General features: G+C 45.7%; 1 protein-coding gene across 1 annotated transcript in view; it reads left to right on the top strand.

Annotated features, from left to right (window-relative positions):
• The first annotated feature begins 17980 nt into the window (after positions 1–17980).
• npas1 (neuronal PAS domain protein 1) overlaps positions 17981–27504 on the top strand; it is a 22822-nt gene continuing 13298 nt past the window's right edge. Inside the window, exons 1-2 of the mRNA XM_071912158.2 lie at positions 17981–18075; positions 19713–19951. Coding sequence (XP_071768259.1) covers positions 17981–18075; positions 19713–19951 — 334 coding nt within the window. The remainder of the gene's footprint in view (positions 18076–19712; positions 19952–27504) is intronic.

Here is a 27504-nt window from a genome sequence, read left to right as displayed (position 1 = left end):
ACGACAGTCTGAGATAGAGTGATGGGGAGATACAACAGGACTGCACGGAAAATGGTCCAGAGTGGAGAAAAACAGTGACAAAGGCAGAGCAGAGGGAGAAATATAACAGACAGACTTAGAGAGGGAGAGAGAGAGAGAGACAGGCAGAGATAGACAGAGCGAGAGATAGACAGTGACAGAAGGAGAGATAGACGAGCTGTGTGAGGATGCAGAGAGTGTCCCCCTCTCTCGGCTGCTGCCAGAGGCAAACAGACAGCCTCTCTGCTGGTGGAATGCTAATGCAACAAGCTGCTCCTCTCTTGTCTTCCCTCCCTTCTTTACCTTTCTTCTTCTTTAACTCTCCTCTGGACGGAAAGTTTAGAGACTATAGACGCTAGCATAGACTTTGATAATGAAGACCCTGGCACTTTCATTTTCATACGTTATGGGGCCGTGTGCATGTGCGCCAGCAGACTTCTGCAAATCACGTGTCTTTACGGGTGTGTTCATCTGGAAGAGTGTCTGTTCATTTCAACATATATGCTTGGATTGAATGTGGGGGGTGAGGTGTGTGTGTGTGTGTCGTGGGGTGGAGAGAGGTGATGGGGGGTGGAGGGGGTCAGACATTATTTGACCTCTCCGCTGCCCCCCCTTCCCCCTCCCTCCTCCCCCCTCTCTGCCCCCAGTCCATACATTGACATGATGTTTGTCTGCAGCTCAGTAGCCATGGCTACGGCAGTGTCAGCGGGGGGGGGTCGCTGTGTCAGGGGCCAATCGCAGGTCAGTCTGTTGACCTTTCTCTGTCTGTGTCACAGTGGGCCGACCTCTGACCCTCGCTCTGAGCCCCGGCGCGACGGAGCGACACAGAACAGTTGTTCGGAGGAGATAAATGTCTCTTAGCTTTATCGGCCAGGCAGGTTGTTAACTTCTATCATTTAAACCATTCACATCACATCACATAGAGAAATGCCCCCCAGTAAAAAGTATGGTTATTTTTCCTCTTGAACTCCGGCACATTTTCCCGCTGTGGCGACAGTCATCAGTTCTCAACTCCAGGCAGGACATAACCTTGAGTGGAGCGAGCCGACTGAGCCTGTCTCCCCCTGTCTGTCTGTCTGCATGGAGATGGCAGCTTCTGAGAAATGGTGGCACACTCTGAAGTGTGATCCATTTAGATAGTGGCGAGGTTCTCTCCCTGTGCACACACACATCCATGCACACTTACCTAAACACACACCACACGACAAACACACACACACACACACACACACACACATACTCACAAGTACACATGCCGGTGTGCACACAGACACAAAGAAACAGAGAAACACATCCCTCTCTCTCTCTCTCTCTCTCTCTTTCTCACACACACACACTCTATTACTCTCTCTCCATACACACACACGCACACACACATACACATGGCAGTCTCTTGACATGCAGTTGCTTGGTTGACAAGTCATCTCAGATAAGCTTGAGTGACAGGTAGGGAGTGTTGACTGGTAGTGTGTGTAGAACGCTCTGCTAGATATCACCACCTTATGATTATTGCATAGTGTTTTTTTAATCAGATTTGTTTTATTTACTTCTAAAACAACAGGATTCTATTTCTAACAGATATGGGACAGATTAATTTTTCCATTTTGCTCCCTCTGTAGAGTTGTCCTTTTTTTTTTCACCCCGACTCACTCTTTTTTCATTTTGATTGTTAATTTACCCGCCACCTTTTTCTATCTCTGTTCAAACATATTGCAGTGCTTCTGTCATCTAGAGAGAATCTTGTCAGTTTTTTGGCAGCAGATGTATGTTCATGCTGTATTTTGAGGATTCAGGCCTTGTATACCCTCTCGCTTACACCCCCCCCCCCCCCACCCACCCACCCACCCCACTCACTCTATCCCCAGGCCTCCCCATGCTTCATTCCTCTATTTTCTTATCTACTTTCTTCTCCTACTTGCTCCTCTCTGTCATTGCCAAATCTCTCCTGTCTGCTCTCTCCTCCTCTCTTTCTCGTCTCCTCTTCTCCCTCCCTCTCTCTCTCTCCCTCTCTCTCTTTCTCTTACACGCTCTCTCGCCTCCCTCTTCTCTCTCTATCAGTCTCTCTATTCTGTGACTGCTCTGGCTGGTCCCCCTGTGGCACACCGTGTCGTGTCCCTAATTTATTTATAATTAGTGCTCTTTGTCGGGATGCGCGGGGAATGTTAAAGTACACGCCACCTCGCTCTGGGTACAAATGGGCTGGTGTTCCTCATCCTCTCCACCCTCCCCGACTGCCCAGCCGACACGGCCACTGGGATGGACAGGCCTTACATCCCGAACCCAGACGTCGACTCTTAAAATTATAACGGCTCCACAGAGGAGGAGGCAGCAGTTACACTCTGACTCCGACACCTGCTGAGATACAAACACTGATGGAGAGAGACGTTGGCAATGCGCCCGCCTATAAAAGTCCTGAATGCAAAACAGTGGAAACATCTCGGAATAAGCGGAACATGGGACAGGGCAACATGCAATCTGAAAGTGTAATTTATTAAATATCCTGTTGAATTTTAATGGGCATCACTCGCGTTTTGGGGGTTCAGGCTGTAGAAGAAAAATAGAGTGAATTATATTTTTTTATCACACCACATTAACGTCAACCCTGTCATCACACATAATGTACATGAGCGGGAATGACGGCACTGACAGGACAAACTGTATGTGTGTGTGTGTGTGTGTGATCAGCCAGGAAGAGCTTTTGTCCTTGGGCTGAGAGGGCACCTGGCTCCTCTCCCCGTCCTTGTGATCTCTCTGTTCCTTCCCTCTCGTGCGCTCTATCCCTTCTCTATCCGTCTCTTCCTCTCTTCTCTCTGCTCGGATCCCTTCATCCCCCCATCTCTCTCTCTCTCTCCTCCGCCCAAGGCGATGCCGTCCTGCAGGCTTTGATCAGGGGGCCAGGGAGGAGAGAGGAAGTGGGTCAGAAAGTTGTGCTGGAGACTGCAGGAGAACAAGGCTGGAATATCGAGTAGGTGAGACTGAGAGAGAGGGAGAGAGAGAGAGGGAGAGAGAGAGAGAGAGAGAGAGAGAGAGAGAGATGGGGTAATCTAGTGAGAAAGTGATAGAGTAAGAGTGGGTGAGATACTGGAGAGAGAAAAGGGAGGGAGTGGGTAAAGAGCTAGAGGGGGGAGTGAAACGGGGCAATCGTGAGAGGTGGAGAGAACGGGAGGGAGGCTGCCTCAACTAAACGAGCAAAGGAGATAAAAAGAAAATGAAGAGAGCAACAGGAGGAGATAGAGGAGAAGGACGTGGGAAAGTAGAGGTGTCTTCATTTAGCGAGAGGGAAAAAAAGACAACACATTTGTCTTGAACGTGACGCTCAGCATTTAAACAGCAGGTTGGAGGATAAGGCCCTGTTTTAACTAATCTACACTGTGCAGGACAGATAGTTCAGCACGGTGTGTGTGTGCGTGTGTGTGCGTGCATGTGCATGTGAGTGTGTATAAGCACCCGGGCCTCTTTGTGTGTATCTGGCAGTATAGTGTGGCTCGACTGTGGCTCTTTGTTTTTTTTTTTTTTTTTTTTTTAGATCATTAAGATGCATGCTTTATTAATATTCAGATCAAAACCATTAATATTCGGCGAGTGTTTCTGCTCTCCTTGTGTCGTCAGCTCACCTGGGACTGGGGAGGGCAGAGGGGGGCGAAAGAGGGAAGAATGGAGGGGTGAGAGGGGAGGATGGGGGGGGGGGGGGGGGGTCGGGCAGAGCGGGGCGAGAGGATATAGGAGGAGGGGAGCAAAAGGAGGAGTTAAAGGGGTAAATGAAGGAGGAGAAAGGGAGGATGACGGCAGAATGAGAGGGGCAAAATGGGAGCGTGGTAATGATTTAGTGGGATTGCCGGAGATGGGGTGAAGGGGGGGGGGGGGGGGGGTACAGTGGTGGTGGTGGTGGTGGTGGAGGTCCTGAGAGGGGTTCAGGATATTGTGGTGGGCAATCTGGCCATGCAGGGCTGCGGTGTGGGGGTGGAGGGGTGGAGGGGTGGAAGGGTGGGGTGTTTGGGCGGTCCACCGCTGGGACCGCGGGGTGAGAGGGGTGAGGGATTTTAGGGGAAAGCAGGGAAGCAGAGGGGGTTTGGTTCTGGAGTAATTGGGCCAATGGGAGGCTAAGCAAACACACACACACATTTACACACATACACACAAATGCACACACACATGCGTACACAGACAAACACACACGTTCATTTACACTTTTATGTAGCAACACATAACCACACAAACAGGCACTTTTATGTACACACACTCACATACGCACACACAAGCAAACATTGATGTACATACACACACATACACACACACACACAGTACTCACATACATACGTGCATGCACTTATATGTGACAAGTGCACACTCACACTCACACACGCACACACACACACACAGAGAGAGAGTACTCCAGTCAGTTACAGATACACTCAGGCATGCACAAAAGAGGACAGCAAATTAAAGTGGTAATTACTTTTAAGCCCAGAAAGGTGAAGGATTGTATGGCAGGGAGCAATGGGTCACTGTTGAATAGAGAATAGCGGAGCAGGCAGACAGTGTGAAAGGCAGATATGCATCTCAATGAAATATGGAGCAGCACACTCAACAAAAGGCAAAATGGCTCCTTAATGGCCACATGCCCTCAAAGAATTATTGTCTGATAGATTTGGAATATTATCTACTCTATGGCAATTATCTTTAAACACTCTTTTATGCTTATCATCTGTCCATATGAGATGCTGTAGGGAGAGGTGAAGAAAATGTAGTCGTCTTCTGCAGTGGCAAATTTGTACAGTATATTCTTTAAATGCTACTCTGTGTGTGTTTACTGAATGAACACAATTATTTTTGCACAGACTGGGAGAGATGACCGGATTATATCAATAGCTTAAAAAAAAAGCTTATTTTGGCCAGATTTGTATCAGATTTCCCCTTCATTCAAATGACTAGCTGGCCATCAATCATATCATAATTTTGGGAGGTTGACCAACTTGCCCTTAACTAATGAGAACATAGACAAAAATCATACGTGTCCCTGGTAGATCATCCACTGTTTCGCCATGTTAACACCTTAGCATACACTATGTTGAGTGATAGTAGGCAACTAGCATTATGCAAAATAAGAAGGCTGACTTCTTGGTTATTAAAAATTGTTAGTTTTTTTATTATTTGACCTGTAGATTCATAAATTTAAAAAATGAAATATCATCAATTCAATATAGCTGATGTAGCCACGTTTATTATTTATTATTTTTGGTGAGCAAATTCATCCAATGTGTAGTGATTTTTTGCTGTTCGGTCTCCCATCGCCCACCATGTTCACTTCCCATAGAAACTGGGAAAGTAGTCCCTGGTAGTTAAAAAATTTACATTATTTTTATATCATATTTCATGTAAATTTTATCAATCTCTAACACAAAACTACCAGCCATAGTGACATAGCCTATTATTTAAGATTACTCACCATTAAGCGCTAGAGCAGCTACAAGTCTTCATTCTCTGACTTTTAAGGTAATGCTAGTCGCCTACGATCACTCACACTGCAAAAACGTAATGTATTCCTTTAAGCTCAATATCAGTCTTTGCCTATTTGAACTTCTTTAATAGCCCTTTTTGGAAAATTCAATTGTCTGTGTCTACATTGAACTGACCACAGCCAATGGCATGTGTAGACAGGCGGAGAAACAAGGTCAGACGTGGGTGTGACTGTCTCGCTGACTGTGTCTGCAACAATCGTCACACACTACTCCACATGCATGCGCAGATGTGTATACACACACACGCACGCGCGCACACACACGCAGGCACACACACACACACTGACTCAGGAGTTTTACTATTATTTACACACTCAATTCAATTACAATTCCCATTCATCAGGCTGGGTTAGTTCTGTAGCCTGAGGTTGTGGTTTTTGTTACTTCCAGGAGCACCCTGATTTGTGATGGGAACACCTGTAATGTTGCTCCGCGAGGCAAGCCTCCGGTATAAGGCTGTGGGGGCTCAACACACATACACACACACACACACACACACACACACACAGTCAGACATTCCCTGCAAGTCTCCTTCAAGGACGCCTGGGGAAGACTTGGAGGACAAAATCACACACTCCCTCTCCCAGTGTCTCAGACGCGCTGCACTTCTAATGCAGACAGAGAGCCTCCTCCAAAGAGTAGGCGCACACAAACTCGCTCTTGCTCTTTCTCTTTCTCTCGCATACGCACACACACACACACTCACACACACACACAGACACGAACACCCCGAAAGACCCAACCACCTTCCCGTCCTTTGCTTTGGGCACGTGAGAAAAGGGGGACATTTTCTCCCTGTATTGTTTTTCTTATGGTAGCTCTCTTCTGCTCTCAGCTGTTTCAACTGTTGAGCGTGTGCGTGTGTGTGTGTGTGTACGCGCACACACGTGCATGTGGGTGTGTGTGCATGTGTCGGTATGTGTACGTGTGTGGAGTGGAGCGGGGGGTTTCACTGGGGCTCTTTGACGACCTCATTCACTCCCTTCTTCTCCCCCTCGGCCGCACCGTAGCCGACATGCCCAACAATGAGACGGGGGGGGGGTGGGAGGGGGACAAAAACACTGAATGCGTCTTCATTTGCCTGAACTTTTCACACGTCTTTTCCCTTTTGTTGCTGGCTGCCCGTTCACTATAGCACTATGAGCCAGTCGGCCAGTTTCCGCTGGCCAGACAGCCAACCAAAGCAGCACTTTTCTTCTCCCCTCTGTCCCCCTCCTTCCCACAATGTTAAGCCCATTTTTAGCTTGACATAATCTGAAATGGTACTTAACTGAATTTATGTCTACCTCAGTGCATTAACTTCTGCTATTTCCCCTTTATGTTGCTGTTTTCTTTTTTCTGTAGCGGGTGCAGCGAGGGAAAGAGAGAGAGAGGGGAGGAAAGAGAGAGGGAGGGAGAGATTTGAAACCCAGACCACGGAGTAGACAGCCTATCAGTATTCAGTAGAGAAAGTGAGTGATGGAGGGAGAGAGAGAGAGACGGAGAGAGAAAAAAAGGAGGAGGGGGTGATGTATCAATATTCTGAGTAGTGTTTGAGGGCAAGGGGAACGAACAGAGGAGAGGGGGAAGGGGGAAGTGAAGGAGGGAGAAACGAAGGGAGGTTGGCGGGAGAGAGAGTACTTGAGTGAGTCTCTGAGTGTGATTATTTGTTCACGTATACACATGCGTGTGTGTATGATTATGTGTGCGCGTGTGTGGACAACTGTGTGAGCGGGAGGTTGCCTGCATCTCTGTGTGTAGGTGTGTGTTTGTGTGTGTGTGTGTGTGCAGGTGTGTGTCTGTGCACACGTCTACTATACATAGGTTGCCCTTGTATTTCTATTTTGTTGTGTGGACAGCTAACAGGTAGGGTGTGTGTGTGTGTGTGTGTGTGTGTGTCAGTGTGTGTTTAGTGTGTGTCCCCCGTCTGGCTGATTGTTTTGCAGCTGCTCACTTGTATGTGTAATGTGGGGCTGTTTGCTGGAGAGTGTGTGTACGGGACGGGAGTCACAGTTTACAATACGTTTGGATGTGATGGAATCTCCCACTTGTTTCAGTCATACACTCCCTCCCTCTTCTTCCCTCCCTCTCCCTCTCTCTCTCCTCTCTCTCTCTCCCTCTCTCTCCCTCTGTCTTTTACTCTGGCTGCTAATCAGCATTTGAAAGGCAGCTTTGACAGTGAGAAAGAAAGTGAGGGGCATAGGGAGGCGGGGGTAAACGAAAGCATGAGACACAGCGAGTTAGGGAGGGAGAGCCAGAGAGACTGAGGCAAGGGCTGTACAAGCATGCCTTTTATATTTACTAGCGACTGAGAGGAGCGAGAGAGAGAGAGAGAGAGAGAGAGAGAGAGAGGGAGAGGGAGAGAGAGCAGCTGAAGGCAGAGACAACCGGTGTGCACGGCTTTCCCAAGAGGAAATGAAAAGAAAGAAGCTCAGCGAGGGGAGTGAATGAGTGAGTGGGAGAGAGGAAGGGTGGGAGGGAGCATGCCGGCTGGAGAGGAAGAGAGAGAGCGAGAGAGACGGACTGAGAGAGAGAGAGAGAGAGAGAGAAGGAGAATCTCACACTGGCTGTGTCCTAATCCTAGTCCATCTCCAAGAAGCAGCGGAGCAGAGTGTTAGTGAAGTGAGTCTGAGAGCCAAGGAGAGCTACAACAGCTAGCTCCGCTCACACACATACACACACTTTCTCTCTCTCTCTCTCGCTCTCTCTCTCTCTCTCTCACACACACACACACACACACACGCTCTCGCACACACACTTAACAACGGGAGTCCGCGATGTGTCCGGCTGCGCGGCCACGGCTTTTGTGAAGACGAGGGGATTGACGCTGCCCCGGCCCCTGTCCCAACCCCCTCGGCTCACACACACAGTGTTTGTTTGCTGTGTTTAGGATCAGGGGGGGGGGGCACCGCCAGGGCAGAGCAGGGGCACAGGAGAGGAGAAGAGGAGGAAGAGGAGGAGGAGGAGGAGGAGGAAGAGGAGGAGGAGAGACAAGGTGTTTCTTCTGGACAGCAGCGGACTGAACACTGGAAATGCCCATCAGGTGAGTTGATAATGGATGTAACAACTTCTGGTCAACACACACACACACACACACATGCGCGCGTGTGTGCACCGAAGTTGTCACCTCTCTCTCTCTCTGTCACACACGCACACACGCACACACACGCACACACACACACACACACACACACACACACACACACACGCAGTCACCAAAGTTGTCGTCTCACCTCTTCACATTTTGGCTGTTAGTTTAAAATTGCTGAATTTAGTGAGATTTGTTGCCGGATATTTTTAATAATATCTAATCTTGATAAGCATTCTTTAATGTTAATTTGTTGAACTCTAAGTATTGTCATTTTTTCTGTCTTTCTCTGTGAAGTTGGATAAAATGTCATAGCATATACAGACATGATAACTTTTTGCTGTGTCTCGTATGGGACCTTGAACAGAATTACTGCGGTCCTGGGACACATTTGTTACATTTAACTGACTAAATTGCTCAAAAATCAAAATAGCTGTGTAATTTATAATAGATACAAAATTGAGAAGGGAATAATTATAAGAGTTTTATTTTAAAATTGACTTATCCACTACTTACCATGATGTATTTTTACTGAGTGTGGCAACATTTTTTAAATGCATGTGATTACAATAAATACACTGCTAAACATTAATTATGCTAGTGTGTAAGTGTAGATTTTTAGTCCATAATAAATTCATTTTGATATTTTATTTGATCAGATTAATAGACTAAATGTTTGCTCGCTCTCAGCTGAAAGCACCATTCACTCACGCTGCTTATTGCTTTTCACGTAAAGTTCTTTGTGCATTTTCATCCTCTGTCACTGAAATTTTTGATTAACATTTGCATTGCAAATATTCCAATCTTTGCAGATAAGACAAATAATTATGTATGTTTATATTGAGTGTTGAATGACCTCAGTAATGGTGACTCCCTGCTCTCAGATAAATGGTGTGTGCATGCGCGCGTGTGTGTGTGTGTGTGCGCGCGCATGTGTGTGTGCATGTGTGTGTGTGTGTGGTGTGTGTTTGCATGAGAGAGAAACAGAGAGAGTGTGCGGCGCGTGTCCGTCTCCACCTGCAGAGGCATGGCAGAATTGGTCACAGTTTACTGGCTTAGTAACATTCTGTGCCTTTAGGGTGTTTGCAGCAGGTGGTCCAAACTGCTAGAATGACTGTGACAAACGCACAGTGTAAGCTGCTGCTGCAAAGTAAATAACAACATCAAACCATCACATAGTGATTTCAGGTTTTCAGGGTTTTCAAGTGTGTCTATTTTTGATTTCTTTTTTTTTATCATTTGCAATCACTGAATTTGGAAGCTTACTTAAACTAAAATCAGTGAGTCACAATAGTGGAGTGGCGCTTTCACAAAAAAAAAATATATATATATACGTATATATACTGTATTGTGTGTGTGTGTGCATGCGTGTATGTGTATTTGTTCATTTATGCTGGCCTGTACGCGTTTGTACAAGATTGCATGAGTGTATATATACATGCACATGTGTGGGTCTGTACATATGTAGATGTGTGTGTGTGTGTGTGTTCTGTCCCACAACGTCGCTCCAAAATGTGTGCTGTTTGCTCACACTTATAAATTGTGTGGCGTTTAGTACACTGCCAACAGCATCATGTGCACACACACCTGCTCAGATGGCATACTGTACCGCAGGTGCTTCATATAAATTCAAACCAAATAACTTCACGCAGTACAGAGTGGTTACTCTCGTAGTTGTTTCAGGATAAGGAGTCGATTTGGCCAAAATGATTCTATCAGTAAAAAGAAATAAAGCGTTCATACTTTAATGTAGACAGGTAGCAGTCATAAGAATCTTTAGCAAGGTAGACGTGAGTTTATAGTTCCTTTCCTTCAGTAGAACAATATTTTTATCCCTTTCCCGATTTTTGTATGATCTTTAGATTTTTAAAAAATGATCTTTTACTGCTTAGTGTACAGTAGAGTTTCAATAAAGGTCGGATGGCGAAGACAACACGAAACAGCATCAAACCCGTGACATTGCGAGTGCGTGGTATGTGTGTTCTAGTCCACTGAGCCACTAAGACGCTCCGTCCGGTTCTGTTCCTGCCCATGTGCAGGATGCCTTGGTTCTGACCTAGCCCTAGGCCCTTTTTATTAGACCCAGACCCAGGTTTCGTCTTTGGCTGGGATTAAAGGAGCTGCAGCTCAGGCCAACAGGCAACTATGTGTCTGACCCTGACTCGGATTACTTTGTGAAAAGTGAAAATGTCGAAGACACAGTGTCCCTGTACAAAGAATACGCAACCAAGCTGAAAGAAATTTGACAAAAGGTAGTTGCAGCTGCTCTAAAGTCTGCGCTCCTGTTGAGATGTCTTAGGCTCTGTTTTTCTGTCTCATCAAAGATCAGTGCTGTTGTGTGTTTCTGAAGATCCTGAGAGGTTAACATGTGGATACCTTTGATTCACCTGCCACTCAGGTATATTTACTATATTCTTTAGTGCAGGACCTATGACTGATAACATTAATAGCAAGAATGAACAATTTCAGGGGAACAATAGCGTCCCGTTGAGTGACAATGAAGGGATAAGGTAAAGCACAGTGATTTCACATATTGTTTCATTTGTTAATTCATCTTGGTTGAAGAAGATAGACACATACGCATATATGTGTCCATCTACAGCGGCATATAAGTGACTCCTTGACAAGTCCACAGGTAGAGACACCTCAGTCCTCACCTTTCTCCCTTCCTCTTTCTATTTCTCTCTTTATATTTTTGTCTCAGTCTCTCTCTATTGCTCTCTTACACACACACTAAAGGTGGTTGGTGTCTGGTGTGTTGACAGACAGCCGCTCACACACTTCTTGCTCTCGCTCTGTGTGTGTGCATGTGTGTGTGTGTGTGTGTGTGAGGAGCGTTGACAGACAGTGTGTGGGTCTGTGACAGAGGGTGTCAGCGCGGTGTCAGGGAGATGTGTTTAGTGTCACACTCTGCTGACCTGATCTCCGGTCGGACTGTCCACTCCGGCCCCGCTGTGGCTCCTTACATAACCCCCGCTGTCATTCACACACTGGCCTGAAGGGATCCACCAGCCCGCACACGCGCACACACACACACACACACACACACACACATGCAGTTACTTAGAGACATGCATATATATCGTACACATACCTCCACATAGACATTCAGATCCCACTCACATGCTTTCTAAATCAAATATCAGATCAGGTGGGTGTATTATGAGCTGAGGCACATACATAGTGTGCAAGGTTCAAATCTGCCTCACAATCATTGTTTCATATCCCTTTTCTTCTCTCTCTTTCCCTCCTGTCCTGTCCTCTAGTTTATATTATGATATAAAGCAGAAATTACATAAATTAACCATATATCTGAAAATATTCAAGTGCAGTATTGAGCTCCAAGCAGTGTGTGGGAATATATTAAGAGGGCCAACAGGTATCCTGGTTTCCCCAGCGGGCTGAAACACACCTACACAACTTATGCAACTCTTATCAGGCCTTTGACACGGGCCTGAACTCTGACATTTGCACCATGCTAATTGATGTGTTCGCATTTGCATGTGGACTTCTCCGTGCGGTTGTGTGTATGTGTGCGCGTGCATGCGTGTGTGTGGATTGACCGTGTGCTTTAAGTCCAAATACTGTGTGTTCAGTACATTCAGGTTTGTGTGTGTGTGTGTGTGTGTGTGTGTGACCCTGTGTGCTGTGCTGTGGCCTGTGGTTATTTGGAGGTCAGTGCTGATGTGGTCTCTGCCTGCGGGAGTGGATTTACCATCTCAGCCTTATAGAGAACTGTATCCACTTCGCTGGCTCTTCCGGAGTTTTCTGTCTCCCCTCTACCTTTACTGCGCCCGTCTTTTCCTTTACCACCAACTTTTACAATTCTGGAAATACACTACCAGTCAAAAGTTTGGACACACCTGATTGAACATATATATTTTTTTCATTATCTTAAAGCCATTTCGATCTAAACTTATGCTTAAATGCTTGGAATTTGTTTCTCAGACAAATATAAACAGTGAAGTTGATGCCTATGTATGAATTTCTTTCCAAAGCCTTTGCCTTTCCATCAAGGCAAAGGGCGGCTACTTTAAAGAATCTAAAATATAAGAGAGTTTTGATTTGTCCAACACTTTTTTGGCTACTGCATAATTCCATTTGTGTTATTTCATAGTTTTGATGTCTTTACTATTATTCTAAAATGTGAAAAATAATAAAAAATAAAGAAAAATGCATGTGTCCAAACTTTTGACTGGTAGTGTATATGAATTGAAAAATAGGAACACTGAATATAAATATTATTGGGAACACTTCACACTTTTTAAGCACATTGGCATTTAGTGAATGTACTCAAAATGAGAGGCTTTTTCATTACTTGCAATATTGAGCGCAGTGGAATGACTGGAATGAATGAGGCATTTTATTTTGAGAAAAATCATTGGAGAGGAATGGAGAATTTTTCTGTTATATATATATATATGGTATACTGTGTGTTGATGGCAGATTTCACACAGCACAGGTGATGTAGAGTATTCCTTGTCTGTACACACAGGCCGAGGTAGATGGTGATTATGAAAGGCATGGATTGGATTTTCGGTTGCACCGCGCCCGTGAGGAGTGGACATCAAAGCGCACACACCAAAGCCTTCTGTAATAAAAGAGGAGGAGGAGAAAGATATTGATTACCATGGGTGAACATTAGCAAATCTCTTTCTCTCCCCTTTTTTTCTTTCCATCTCTATCTTCATCTGTCCATCATTTCTCTCTCTGATTTGCCTCTGTCTCTCTCCGCCTCTACTCTTCCTCACTCCATCCCCCATCCTTTCTCTGTCCACCCCATCTCCCTCTCTAATCATTTATTTATCGCTGATCTCTTTATTCTGTATTCTTCCAGTTTAGGGACGGTCTGCACCATGACTGTAGCGCGGTGGTTCACTCCCTCATGGCTATTACCCTCATTCCTTTACACCACATTCCCCCCACCCCGCACCCCCCATTCCTCCTCTTCCTCCTCATCGCCACGGCGATACCTGGGGGCGGGCGGGGTCACTCTGGTCCAATCTAACGGCGTATTGATTCCATTAGATAATTAATGACCCAGGCAGGGGCCGGGGAGGAGCGAAGGGAGGGGGATCGGGGGAGGGGGGGAAGGGGGGAAGGGGGGAGAGGGAGAGGATGATGGGAGAGGCGGAGGGGTGGAGGGGTGGAGGGGGAACGCCAAGGCCCTTGAGAGTTGGAGAGAACCTTGGGTCGGGAATGATCCCGAGTCGTCAAGGTCAACCGCAGCCGGTGCTCGGATACGGAAGCAGAATGCCGAGTATGCCGGTATACGGAATATTGAGGCAGAGAGTAGAGAGAGAGAGAGCGAGAGAGAGGGAGAGAGAGAGAGATCTTCATGTCCAGCGGCTGTCGATTGATCAGTGGTTGAAAAATTGTACATTAAAAAGTCTTTTGACTTCCAAATCCTGTGGTCCAACCAGGGCTGTAATGCATGATAAGCAGTCTTCAGCCCTCCAACCAGAATACCAAGCTTCATCTCTCTGGATACTCCAGACACTCATTTACAACTACTCAACAACATGAAAGGCAAGATAGAAAGCTAGCTACATCAAATATTCCGTTCACGTTATTTACAGCCATATTTTCTACATCTTCCGTGATATTGAATGTTCTCAATTTTATAAAATATTATCCACAAGAATATCTCCCATTGCTGTTTTATGTGCCTCGTTTCATTGACTCTGCCAGAGTTAGATAATTAAAGAGGAGAGGGCGGAAAAGGTGGAGGAGGGGGGAAAGGTGTCTGAAAACTCTCCACTTTTATTTGAACAAACACGGCAAAATGACCAGAATGAATCCCTTACATAGCACTGCTGTCTGGTAAAAACCTTGTATCTCCAGAATGTCGACTTTTCAGGAACTAAGAAAAACGGCCTTGTTTTTAACTTGGCCACTATGGATTTTTGAGTTAGAGTTTTTTAAAGGGTTTCATAAACCCAAGGCTCATAGAACTTTCTTAACCCCTAGAGGAGCATGTAATCCTTTAGGTGAAGTTAAAAAATGAAAATCACCAAAAGTGGAGTTACGAGGTTTTCACATGACAACAGCAATGGGCTACCACTGGGCCGAGCGTCTGTCAATACCAATCAACTCACATATAGGAGATGATATTTTATTCTGTTCTGTTCTGTTCTGTTCTGTTCTGTTCTGTTCTGTTCTGTTTTGTTCTGTTCTGTTCTGTTTTGTTCTGTTCTGTTCTGTTCTGTTCTGTTTTGTTCTGTTCTGTTCTGTTCTGTTCTGTTTTGTTCTGTTCTGTTTTGTTCTGTTCTGTTCTGTTCTGTTCTGTTTTGTTCTGTTCTGTTCTGTTCTGTTCTGTTCTGTTCTGTTCTGTTCTGTTCTGTTTTGTTCTGTTCTGTTCTGTTCTGTTCTGTTCTGTTCTTCTATTCTCCAATATCTGTTTTACCTCTCTATCTGTTTAACTTCTTTTCTGCTGAATGCATTACCGAGGCTTGCTCCTACTCTTTACCTTTGCATCATAGCAGTGTGCATGCTGTCTCTAGCGGGCCATGTCAACTCCTCTCCCTCCACATTCATAGTCTTGGCCAGGCTCTGTATTGGACCCCAGGGGGTGAGGAGATGAGGCATAAAACAACCGTGTCTCTACCTAGGGGAGCTAGTGGCATGGCAGTGGGGCTATTGTCTGCCTGCGTGCTGTTTGACTTAAATGTGTTCATTTGCCTGATGCCCCTGACTCCCTACGGGGAGGGGCGGCTAGGGGAGAGGAGGGGCACGCTAACGAACCTCTGACAGCTGGAGGCCCTAATTAAACGTCCCTGCTGAAAACAAACAGAGCGGGAGCCAAGCGAACAGCCAGAGAACGCAAGGCAAACAGCGGCTCTGAACGTTCACCGCAGTGCTGAGGCCATGCCAGCAGAGCATGGCTGTATAGGATAGGGGTCTCACACACACACACACACACACACCCACACACACACACCACCTCACCACACTAATGAATATGAATCATTGCAGCAACACCTGCACTTATATGCTTGGTACAGGTTGATCTCTGCAGCTGTGGGCACTGTATATTTTTACTCTCACTCAATGGTCTCAAAAGCCACACATCCCTATTACATGCGTTTCCTACTGTGCCATTACAGAGTAAGTTGAGTGAGTTCTATTGAGCGGTGTGTTCGCGCGCCGTGTCTAGATGACACTTTTGACATTCAGCCTGTTGTGCTGCTAGCTAGCTGGAGCATTAGCAGTCAAAGTGGCGGGGTCCATTTGGGTGAGTGCATTAATGGGCCGCCCAACCTGCGACAAGGTTATGAGGCTGATTGAATAATTACTGTGGAGGCCCCTGTCCATTACGCCCCTGTGTCTGCCCAGATAGAGGGAGACGGAGAGAGAGATGGAGAGATAGGTACAGACAGAAAGATGGAGGGAGAGATTAGATAAGGACAGATAGGGTCAATTAAGAGATAAACATACAGGTATGGGATGGAACGGACAGTGGGTCGCTCTAAGAGGTTGTATGTGTGTATTTGTGTGTGTGTGTGTGTGCATCAACAGTGAAAATTTGAGAGAAACTACTTGCCTGCATGTGTGTTTTTCCCTCTGATGTCTCCCTCCTACTGTACGCAGCGTCATTTGGCATGTACTGTATTTATCCTGGCAGGATAGAGAAGGTGACAAAGGTGATGTTGTTAGATGGAGTTAAGGACAGAGGCGCCTGCCCTCTGCTCTGCCCTGTCAGTGCTGCAGGTTGGAAGCTTAAAGGAAAAAGATATAGGTTTCCTGAACCTGAAGCCTAAACCTTAATCCTAAGCCTATGACAAAATATTCTATCAATGTAAGTGGTTAATTCCCCTGCTTCTGGGGCGATGTGTCCATCACTGGCCTAGGACTGAATGTTTTCTCTACTTTCCCACTGCCTAAATAAAAAATAAAAAAAACTAACGGTGAGTGGACAGCTCACTCTCCCTTCCAAAAAACATTCTCTCCGCGTCGAATCCTTCATTGACTTGGCTGTCTTTGAAATTGGACCCAAAAAGACCTCATGCATGCATTTTATGTCGGCTGTTTTAGTTAAGGTTTGTGAAACCACATTTGCCAAACCTGCCCAGCTTACGCCGACCCCTCTTAGCCAAGGTCAGCATAGCCATGCTCAAACTCGAGACATAATCCATTTTCTACTGCCCCTGCAAAGCTCTACTGACTTGATTGTGCTGACCCAGCCAGGCCAGAGAGGGAGAGAGAGAGTCACAGTTAAAGAGAGAGAGAGAGGCAGAAAGAGAGCGAGAGGGCATCTCAGGCCCAAGGGCATGACACCACGGTGCTTGGGGCCACACTAGCCCTTTAAATGTCAACACAGCACAGAGGAGAGGGGTGGGATGGGGGAGGGAAATGGGTGAGGAGTGGGGTCTCAGTTTGAGGAACAGGGAGGAATATTGGCAACTTTTTCTAGGGGGAGTAGCAGTGGAGACGGAGGGAGAAGGGCGATAATGGATGTGGGGGAGGAGGCAGCGGATGCGGGCAGCATGTGTTACTGTTTGTGTAACTGTTGCGTCTTTGGAGATGCACGCCTTAAACTCCGAGCCCAGCCAAGTTTGAATAGCCTGCGTACTCACTCAGGGATGAGCGGAGACATTTGGAGATCTGTGAGTTTCAGCTTAATTGTTACTTTAAAAGAGTCTCAGTGTTTTGTCTTATGTCTGTTCGCAGGGGAACAGCCCCTGACCTTTATGTGGAGAAGTACACACCTAATTGCTCTCGCCTTTCTCAGCCTCGCCATATTTTTTCTTTCTTTCTTTCTTCCTTTCTTTCTTTCTTTCTTTCTGTTTTTCTTTCTTTCTTTCTTTCTTTCTTTCTTTCTTTCTTTGTTCTCCAACCTCCATAAGCAATTTTTCAGATAGATGGAGTAAGAAATCATAAGATGGGTTTCCATCCAAGCATTTCCATGCAAATTATATTGTATCAAATTAGAACGGCTGAATGGAAACAGCAAATTTTGACAAAGTTTCCTCTATATTGCAAAAACGGTTTTGCTCGCTTGAGGCGGAAAAGTTTTTTGTTGATAAATAAATTATGCAATAAATCGTGATGGAGAAACATTTGTCAGTTCAAAAATGAAAGGCTGCCTGTAAAATATGTTGCTGTCCCCTCCCATGTATAAGTTGCTCCTCATGATTTTATGGTCATCACTTGGTGCATTACAATATTGTCAAGTGCTTTTTGGTAAGCATATGATAAATACAGTAGCAGACTGAGACGCCAGCAAACAGCACCCATCTTAACCTGTTTTCTTACCCTTCTTTATTCACTTACTCTCTGTTTTTCTGTCTCACGGATCTCCAGGTCTGAGTCTGTCACATCCTCAGCCAATCGGAGCCTTCGTTAGTAGCAGCGTCGGCGCGTGATTGGAAGAAGGATGGCGACCATGCCGTTTGTCAGTGAGGGGAAGTGCGTGAGTGTGGAGTGGGATTTCCTACAAGGACTACTGGCCAAGCCCCCCACCCTGCCATGGTGAGACACAAACACACACACACACACACACACCTAGACACACACATACACAGGCCGAGCACATACTGTATAAGCCTGCGTGCATGCCCATGAATTAATCTCTGCAAGCTGAAATCCATGCATTAACACCCTTGTACACACTGACAGATTTAAGAATTTGCTATCAATGAAACACAATCCACAAAGCGTTGGTCTATTCTCTTCAATGCTACATATAAACTGTGTTCTTGCTCACCTGCCAACCCTGTCAAAGCTGTGAACCCCCCCCCCTTAGTGGGAGATTAAGTAAATTTGGCTGGAATTATTAATGGGCAGTCATTTATAGGCGGATATAAAAACTAAGCAGAATCAATGTGTGAGTATTGATTGTTCTCGGTGGCTGGGGTCGAGGCAGTATAATAATGAGATGTTACAGAGGCTGGCTGCGTGAGTCCACAACACACACACACACACACACAGACATACACACACACACACACACACACACACACACACACACTCACACACACACACACACACGCACATGCTGTTTACATACCTTAGAGAATAGCAGGGGGAAATACAACGGATGTGTCGCCTGATTAAGACAAAGAACACACACACACACACACACACACACACTGTGCAGTGTAGGCACATGCTCCTTCTCTATTCGTTTTTTTTTTGTCTTTCTTGTGCTCACACAGGCACACATGCATTCACTCACACACCACTGGTGGTCTTTTTTAGGATGAGAATCAATGACACAGACACGGGGGAGAAATGCTGTTTCTTCTTTCTCCTCTCTCTCTCTCTCATTCTCTCTTTCACACACACACACACACACACAGACAGACACACACACACACATCCACACACACACACTTTATTCCTGCACAGCACAGACACAAATTGTGAAGTGGCTGTGACAACATAATTCCACCACTCAGGCCCCATTGAGGAGAGTCAATACCCAATCAGAGAGACAGGCTACCTGAGCCCCGGCCCCCCTCTGTCACTCTGCCCCTCCCTCTCCTATTGATCCCTCAATCACGGCTTCAGCTCACTAGCCCGGGACCAGATGAGAGAGAGAGAGAGAGAGAAGGGGGGAGGGGGAGAGGGAGAGGGAGAGGGAGAGGGGGTGAGAGAGAGAGGGAGGGATAGAAAGTGAGAGATAGGGAGAGAGATACCGTGCGTGTGTGTGTGTGTGTGTCTGTGTGTACGTGTGTGTGTGTGTTTATGTGTCTATGTGCGCATGTATGGATTTTGGAGCAAATGGCATTTTTAGGGCTCTGCTCTGCTAGATAGAAAAAGGTAGTTTGTCTGTAATTACCAGGCCAATCTGCAAGAGACGGGTCAGAATGGAGATTGTTTCACTTGAATTGCAGGAGCCATTACCATTATATGTATTTATGAAATGAGTTTTCTGGATTGATGCTCAGGTCATTTACACAGAGCATAAATCAATCAACAGGTGGTCAGTAAATGGCCATTATGAGAAACCCCAAGCAGTTTCTCTCATCTTACAGTCTGTGCTGACTTGTACTATTCTTCTCCGCCCTTACTTCATGCTGCTGTCTTCCCTCTCCTCCCTGCTTTCATTTATTTCATTTTTATTCTCCCTCTTTTCAACCCACCCTCCCTTGTCCACCTCCCAGTCTCCAGAACCTGCGTAAAGAGAAGTCTCGTAATGCGGCCCGTTCCCGGCGGGGGAAGGAGAACTTTGAGTTCTTTGAGCTGGCCAAGATGCTGCCTCTGCCCGGGGCCATCACCAGCCAGCTGGACAAGGCGTCGGTCATCCGGCTGACCATCAGCTACCTGCACATGCGCACATTTGCCAGCCAGGGGGACCCGCCCTGGAGCCCTCTGCTGGAGGGAGACAGCAACTGCAGCAAAGGTAAGCGAAAGAGAAACACCAATAAGGAGAGATTCAGAAATTATTGCCCAACCCTCTGGACACCAGCTTTGTGTCGCACTTCAATTCACTGTAATGTGGATCTTCATTACATTTGTAAAATTATCTCTGTATAAAAGAATAGGGAATTCAAGTTCACTTATGTTGGACATGGTGCAGATAGGTGCATAACAAACGGAAGTTACGATATAACAAATAATTCCTTTTGCGTACATTTTGCTTTTTATATTTGGGTCTAGTTTTATTTGTTTCAGTACCACATCACTAGTGGCCAGAGTGCTGTGTGGGTAGATATCTTCATAAGAATGCTATAGGCATAAGGCTTCAATTATTTTATTGATGAGGTCTCAGTCTATGTGAGTGTTTGAAGTGAACCCACTGAGATACACATAAGAAGAAAGCTGCTCTCCGCATGACGGAATAGCTGAAGGCATGCACTTCAACTTAAATGTTGATTGAACTCCATTTGTTTAAGTGGGAAATATTTTTAGGTCTTCCTAAGTAGAAGCAGTGGGTATCATTTAGACTTTTTTCTGGATCTGTCATGAGTCGAATGCACTGTTTTGTCCGTGACTGATTGACAGTCAGGAAATGAAACAAAGTAAAAGTAATAAATAAAACCTTGACTACACCAGCGTGCCTGCATGTCTGGTTAAATGAAACACGTGTGTGATGTATCATTTCTCCACTGATGATTCATGCAGTACAGCCTATAAGAAAATTATATGGGAGGGGAAAATAGGCTGCCTGTTCGTTACCCACAGGCACAGACCGCTGAAATCCACGCTTGTGCATGTCATTCAGCTCTCTCTCTATCAAAGGAAGTCCGCAGCAGACTCATCTGCCCAACCTACTCCCACCCACAGCAGGAGACATCCCACGCCACAGAAATTCTGTTAGGACCAGCAGGAGTTCTGCAATTATGCGGGCCTCTATTAGCGACCATAATTACTTTTGGTATCCATGCGTGCGAGCACACAAGCGCATGCTCATTCACAAGCACACAGACATACATGTGCATATAAACATGCAAACACTCTCTGCAGAGTCTGAATAGAATCTGTGTGTGTGTGTGTGAGAGAGAGAGAGAGAGAGAGAGACAGAGAGAGAGAGAGAGAGAGAGAGAGAGATGATACACAAAGAGGGAGGAAACTATTGGTGCGATTTGTAATTACAGAAATTAACTATATAACGAGGACAGTGTAATTATACAGCTTGTCTAATTGCTACTATTACTGAGGGGAAACGATGCAGCTACAATTAGAGGTGTGTGTATGTGTGCGTGTGTGTGTGTGTGTGTGTGTGTGTGTGTGCGTGCGTGTGTGTATATGCGTGTGTTTTTGTCTATGGGTGTTCCTGTGTGTACATGACGAATATATGTGTAATTTGAGGACTGTGAGCAAAAAAAACATTAATGTTAATAGCATGTTTATGTGTGTGTGACTGTGTGTGGCTTGGTTTGCCACAGTATGCTCCACACTTTTCTGCTAAATAAGATATATTGGATATAATAGTATAATAAGCCTTAATAAGCATTTGGCCATTTACTCTCTGCAATAGCTTCCAGTAGACCAAAAGTACTGTATAACATACATAATACATACATTGTGAGCTTTAGCCATGAATAAGACAACATAATCCAAATCCAAAGCATACATTTTAGCTCATTAGCTAACTCTGGCACATTTACATTGATGTGGAAACTGAAATGTTGATTAATGTGCACTGTCCCTGGTAAATAAAGAAATAAATTAAAAAAAAAAAATAAAGAATTTAGCATGGGTGAATCATTTGGGACTCACACCTTTATCGCTATCAAATCAGCCATGCAGGACTGCGCAATTTGAATGTCTGATTGAAATCGACGTCCATCTTCAGCCATACACTAAACCTCACTTGCACACAGCAGTGGCCTTGAACACGCGCTGCAGATGGTGTATTGTGTTGCCTCGGTGTTCCAGGTTTTCCTTGGCCTTGATAGAAAATACATGATATTTTGAGAGGTAGGTGCGCAAGTAGGTGCACCATCCTGTACGTGGACTGGAAGCACGGCAGAAAGATCGATGTGAGGTGCGGCTGCTGTTACTACAACGATAAGCACTTCTAGCTACATACGTAGAATATACTGTAAAAACATAGAAACCCATTATAGCTAAATGAAGGTCATGGAAAATGGTGAGGCGTTTGACCGACACAATGAAACACAACATATACGAGGTGCAAGCTATTGAGGATATTAGATTCTGAAATCTCACTCAGTTTAGATGTGTACTAAGATATGATTAGAGTGATTCATCTCATAGACTAGGATCTGATGTCATGAATATCTTATTAAATGTTTGGAAATTTCACAAGCAGGTCACACAGTCTCTGTGGGGCCGAGGCTGAAAATGTGATGCTAATTTGGACATCGGTTTGAACAAGTCTACCCACAATGCATTGGCAGGGTTTTAAGTGTGATGCATGGGTTTAATTCCACTAGTGGAATGTGGTCAGAGATCCAGCTGAGGAGGGAGAGGAGGAAGGTGGAGAGCGGAGAGGAAGGAGAGGAGGGGAGGAGAGGGAAAGGGACGAATGTAAGGGGAATAAAGAGAGAGAGGGGAGGAAAGGAGGAAGGAGAGGAGTGTGAGAGGAGAGGGGTGAATTGCTGTGGCAGCCCCCCTGTTGCATTCCTCCACACTCCCTCTTGTCCAAGGGTTTTGGATGGGCGAGGGGCAGTAGAGAGGGAGCGAAGGTGGAGGGCGGAGGAGAGGAGGAGAGGGATGGAGGGAAGGGAAGGGAGGGGAGGGGGCAGTGTGGCTTTTGTCTGCTTCCCACGTTTCAAAGCCAGTCTTGAAAAATGAATAGACAGAGGAAAATCAATTGCATGACCTTCACAGAGAGAGAGAGAGAGAGAGGGAGAGAGAGAGGGAGGGAAAGAGGGAGGAGAGACAGAGAGAGAGAGAGGGAAAGAGGGAAGAGAGAGAGAGGAGAGAGACGGATTGGGGAAGGAAGGAGCAAACGAAAAGGAAAGGCTGAAGGGAGGAAAAGTAAAATGACCCAGAGATGTTCATTCCCATTCTCTGTGTGTGTGTGTGTGTGTGTGTGTGTGTGTGTGTGTGTGTGTGTGTGTGTGCGCGTGTGTGTGTGTGTACCTATTTGCACAGCGCAATAGTATTCAAGGACTAAACCCTTTTATTTGAGATCATTTATATTTCAAAACCTTTCCGTATTGGGTAAATTCTGCTTTGGGGGACAGTTTTGTTCTTTTCTTTCCTTTTAAATCTCTATCAGTGTTTCTACATTATGTCTATTTGTGTCGAATCTACCCCGGTTATCCCATGTTCATGATTTCATTGATTGACATCCCAGTTATATTTTCTGTTACTTAAATTATACGATACAATATGATACAATATGATACGATATGATACTATACGATATGATATGATACGATAGACCTTTATTGTCTGATTTCTCTGAAATTTGTTATGCATCATAGCAATTTTCACAAATTCTCAAATTGAGTCACAAATTCCAGTGAATTCAATTCCCTATATGCAAATCTTGAACATCTCAGTCTTTATCCGGTGCAGTATGGCAGCTCAGTTGTACAATGCAAGGACCCCTCAGTCCTTTACAAGGTACAATACAATGACAACTCATTGCCAGCAACAGGGCCAGCTGAAGTGTTTTACTGTCTCTGTTAGTGAGGTCAAACACACCTCTCTCTGCCTCTGTTATTCTCTCTGTCTGTCTCTCCCCAGCGCTGATGACATTGACTTTCATTCCGCCTCCACTCGCTCTTCTCCTTCTTTCTTTCATTGCCTCTGTCTCCCTCACCTCTCTTCTGTCTCCCCCCTTTCACGTTCTCTGCGTCTGCCTCCCCTCTAATTCACAGCGTTTAAAGCAGCCAGGGCTTTTAAGGGAAGTTAATTGCACTCAAATTATGTTCGACCGCAAAAGGAGCGAGGGAGCGACAGAGGAGAGAGAGAGAGAGAGAGAGAGAGAGAGACAGAGAGGGAGATGGAGAGATAGAGGGAGGGAGAAAGGGAGGGAGGGATGGATGTCAGAGTGAGAAGATAATTGCACCAGAGAAGGACGTCGCGATTAGGGTCACTCTTTCTCTCTCCGTCTGTCGAACAGCAAAACCGTCACATTTGGATGGTAGTAAACAAGTTGGCAGGTGATCAGGCTCCTGTTTTGAAAGGGTGCAACTACTGCAACGGAGCCAAACTTGAGAGACAAAGAAGGATAAGAAGACAGAGAGAAGGAGCTTGAGAGAGAGAGAGAGAGAGAGAGAGGGGCCGCTGCGTCTGTTATCTATTTGGTTCCCATGGTAACGTCCTAACCTGGTTAAAAAGGTTGACACTGTGGGGGAGGAAAGGAAGATGGTGTGTGTGGGCGTGCATGTGTGTGTGTGTGTGTGTGTGTGTGTAGGTGGGTGTTTGGGTGTGTGTTCGTGTGTGTGTGTGTCTGCGTACTCCCAGTGCTCATGGACTTAACGGGGACTAAATTATGTATTGGACAGAGGTATAATGAAAATCATTCAAATGAAATTTCTATCTTTTCTTCTTGTGGAGCGCTGGGGAGACCCCGAGAATTGACCTGCGAGTCAGACTATAATTAACGTGTCCGATCGGTCCCCGTCCCATTCTGTCTCCTATTCCCACAATGAAATTAAACCTCGCAGCTAGCCTGGGGAAGCTAATGAAATGGGAGTGTGACGGAAAGTAGCGATCAAAGACCTCAAGTCTAGATGCAGGTCCACATGCAGGTTTGTACACATACATGCGCATGTTTTAAATGCTTTATTTGAATCCACTAAATGTATCTAGAATTACACAAGATTCAAATATTCCAGAAGTTTAACATGATTTAACAATATTTAAGGATAGAAAAAGCATCATGCAAGCCACAAGGCCCACACACACACATACCTACACACACATACACACACACACAGAAGTAGAGGTTCACAGCACCACCACAGAAGGATCTTTGTTCTGGGGGTGAGATACCAACACCACTGTTAGACTCTTTCCCATCACCATCAATGCACGTGCGCACACACACACACACACACACACACACACACACATACACAAACACCAGGTCCAGTGTTTTGGTTTCCTGGCCGCCCTATTGTACCCTGGCAGGCTTTAATAAATGGTCCTCTGTGTATTTGTGTGTATGTGTGTAGACTCATCCGTCAGCCCCCCTGGCCTCATGTCACATCCAGCATTTCCTTTGCCCCGCTGACACTACTCAGCACTACTGATCACCTCCCCCCCCCCACCCCCCCACCCCACCCTTCTCTCTCCAGGGGCCCGTGGCACGCACTCAGTGTGCGCCCATGTATTTCTGTTCATGTGTGAGCACATGCATGCACAAGCAGCCATCAGCGTGTGAGTGTGTATCCTTTTTCACATCTCTGCATCTCTGATACGGTCATGGGGGTTGCGTCTTCCAGACCCCCCAATGCTGCAGCTCCAGTGAAGCCCCACTAGGGAGCCTGACAGGCAGGCAGAGAGAGGGAGCGAGACGGGCCGCCCCTCCCCCTCCAGGCAGTGACTGGCTGGGCTGAAGGGTCCCAGCACCAGACCCCCTTTCATAGCCCTGAATGGACTTGCCTTATTTATATTCACACTCTGTCACACAGGGGGACCCCAATCACACAATGCCACTGTGGCTTTGTCCGGCAACTCTGTATTTATGTGTGTGTGTGTGTGGGTGTGTGTGCGTGTGTGTGTGTGTGTGTGTGTGTCACTTTGTGTGTGCTCGGGTATTTGTGTTATTTAATAGGGGTGCATGTTGCCTCTGTGTCGTTTGAGTGTGTGCATGAGAATTCGTTGCTGTGTGTATTCCTGAAGTGAGTGTGTGTGTGTGTGTGTTTGTCGGGAGAGTGTGTGTGTGTTTCTGTGTCCATAGCTCTAATGGAATGCCTCCCTCTTCTATTCACCAAACCCACATCACAAGCAGGCAGCTGGGCGATATGTGTGTGTGTGTGTGTGTGTGTGTGTGTGTGTGTGTGTGTTTGTGTGTGTGTGTGTGTGTGCCGACCCTCCCTCTGTGTTCAGTTGTAACCCAGAGCAGCGCTTTCATTTTCCTGTCATAACGTGTATTGATTTCCCTCAGCCTTGCAGCGACATATACACACAGATAGCCGATGATCCTTAAAGTCACGTACACACACATGCAGAGACACATACATGCACACATTCATATGCTCAAGTACACACACACACAAACGTGCACAGGCGCACCAATCTCACACGCACACACACTCTCTCACGCACCCACACACACACACATAGTCTGTCTGTGCCGGGTGGGAACATTGTGTTCAAAAACAGCCCTGTTGGAGTGAGATTAGTTCTCACATATGGTCCACACTCTTGCAATCACACACTCGCAGGTGCACACACACCATCACACACTCTTTTTGACGTAAAACAGTAAATACAGGTGATTGGTAAATTAATCTTCCACGTCAGTGCAGCCTCTCATGCCTGTGTTTGCTTGGGAGAAAGTGATCACTCTCACCTTCCTTAGTGTTTTCTCATTTTCCCTGCCTTACCCTTTCTGCTCCTCTCGTACCTATCTTCATCCCCCCTCCCCTACCTAACCACCTCCAACTCTATTTGTATTGTAATTGCCTTGGTAAACAGCACCACTTTGGCACTGAAGCAGCTCTGATAGCTTGTGTTTGGGATGCATTAAGAGTGGCGATGCAGAGACTTTGTGTGTCTGCCTGCGTATGTGTGTGTGTGTATGTGTGTGTGTGTGTGTGTGTACGTGTCTGGGGGCGAGTGGGTGGTGTGTGTCACACAGCACCTATCCTTACTCTCAGTTTTAGACATATAATTACAACCATTATGCTAGCTAGACATGTTATGGATTGAAGCATGTTTGGATTGATTTAAGTCTTACATTAGATCATTTTGTTTATTAGTAATGATTGACGCCAGTTTCACTTGTCATTTTCATGCAGTTTTGAAAATCGCGATCGAGATAAAATGTTATCAAGCCAAATTATTTTCCCACCATTGTCTTGTCCATATGTCTCCCATGGCTGTATTCATTTGGTTCAGTGTTTCAGTGCATTTCTGCCCCCATTCTTACTTCATTTATCACAATGTGAGCCTGACCACATCCAAACCCAAATTAGATAGCAGAGTAAGGACACGCCCAAGGGCAAACCAAAACCCCACTGCTGTACAAATCACATTTACTAATTATTTTGTATAATTAATAATATGTAAACTGTATTAACAGAATATGAACACGGAGTAACTCCAGTAGTATAATAACATTAATGTCATTGTTTCTTACAGTTTCTGCTGTTCTAATTTAATGAACTGCACTGAAAGGGTGTGGGGAAAAAACTTTTAACGGGTGTTTTTTTCAACACTTCATATTACACATTCAACCAGATGTAGCTTCCTCATGTATTTTCTGATTTAAATGCAAGGGTCATCACTTTGTAGTCCTCTTACATAAAATGTAAAAACAAAACAAAACAAAAAAGCGTTCTCTGGCATGTAAGTGCTGAT

The sequence above is a fragment of the Centroberyx gerrardi genome, chromosome 6 (assembly GCF_048128805.1).
Source record: "Centroberyx gerrardi isolate f3 chromosome 6, fCenGer3.hap1.cur.20231027, whole genome shotgun sequence".
NCBI lineage: Eukaryota > Metazoa > Chordata > Actinopteri > Beryciformes > Berycidae > Centroberyx > Centroberyx gerrardi.
Note: the sequence above shows the minus strand (reverse complement) of the source record. Positions and strands in the feature narration are given on the sequence as shown.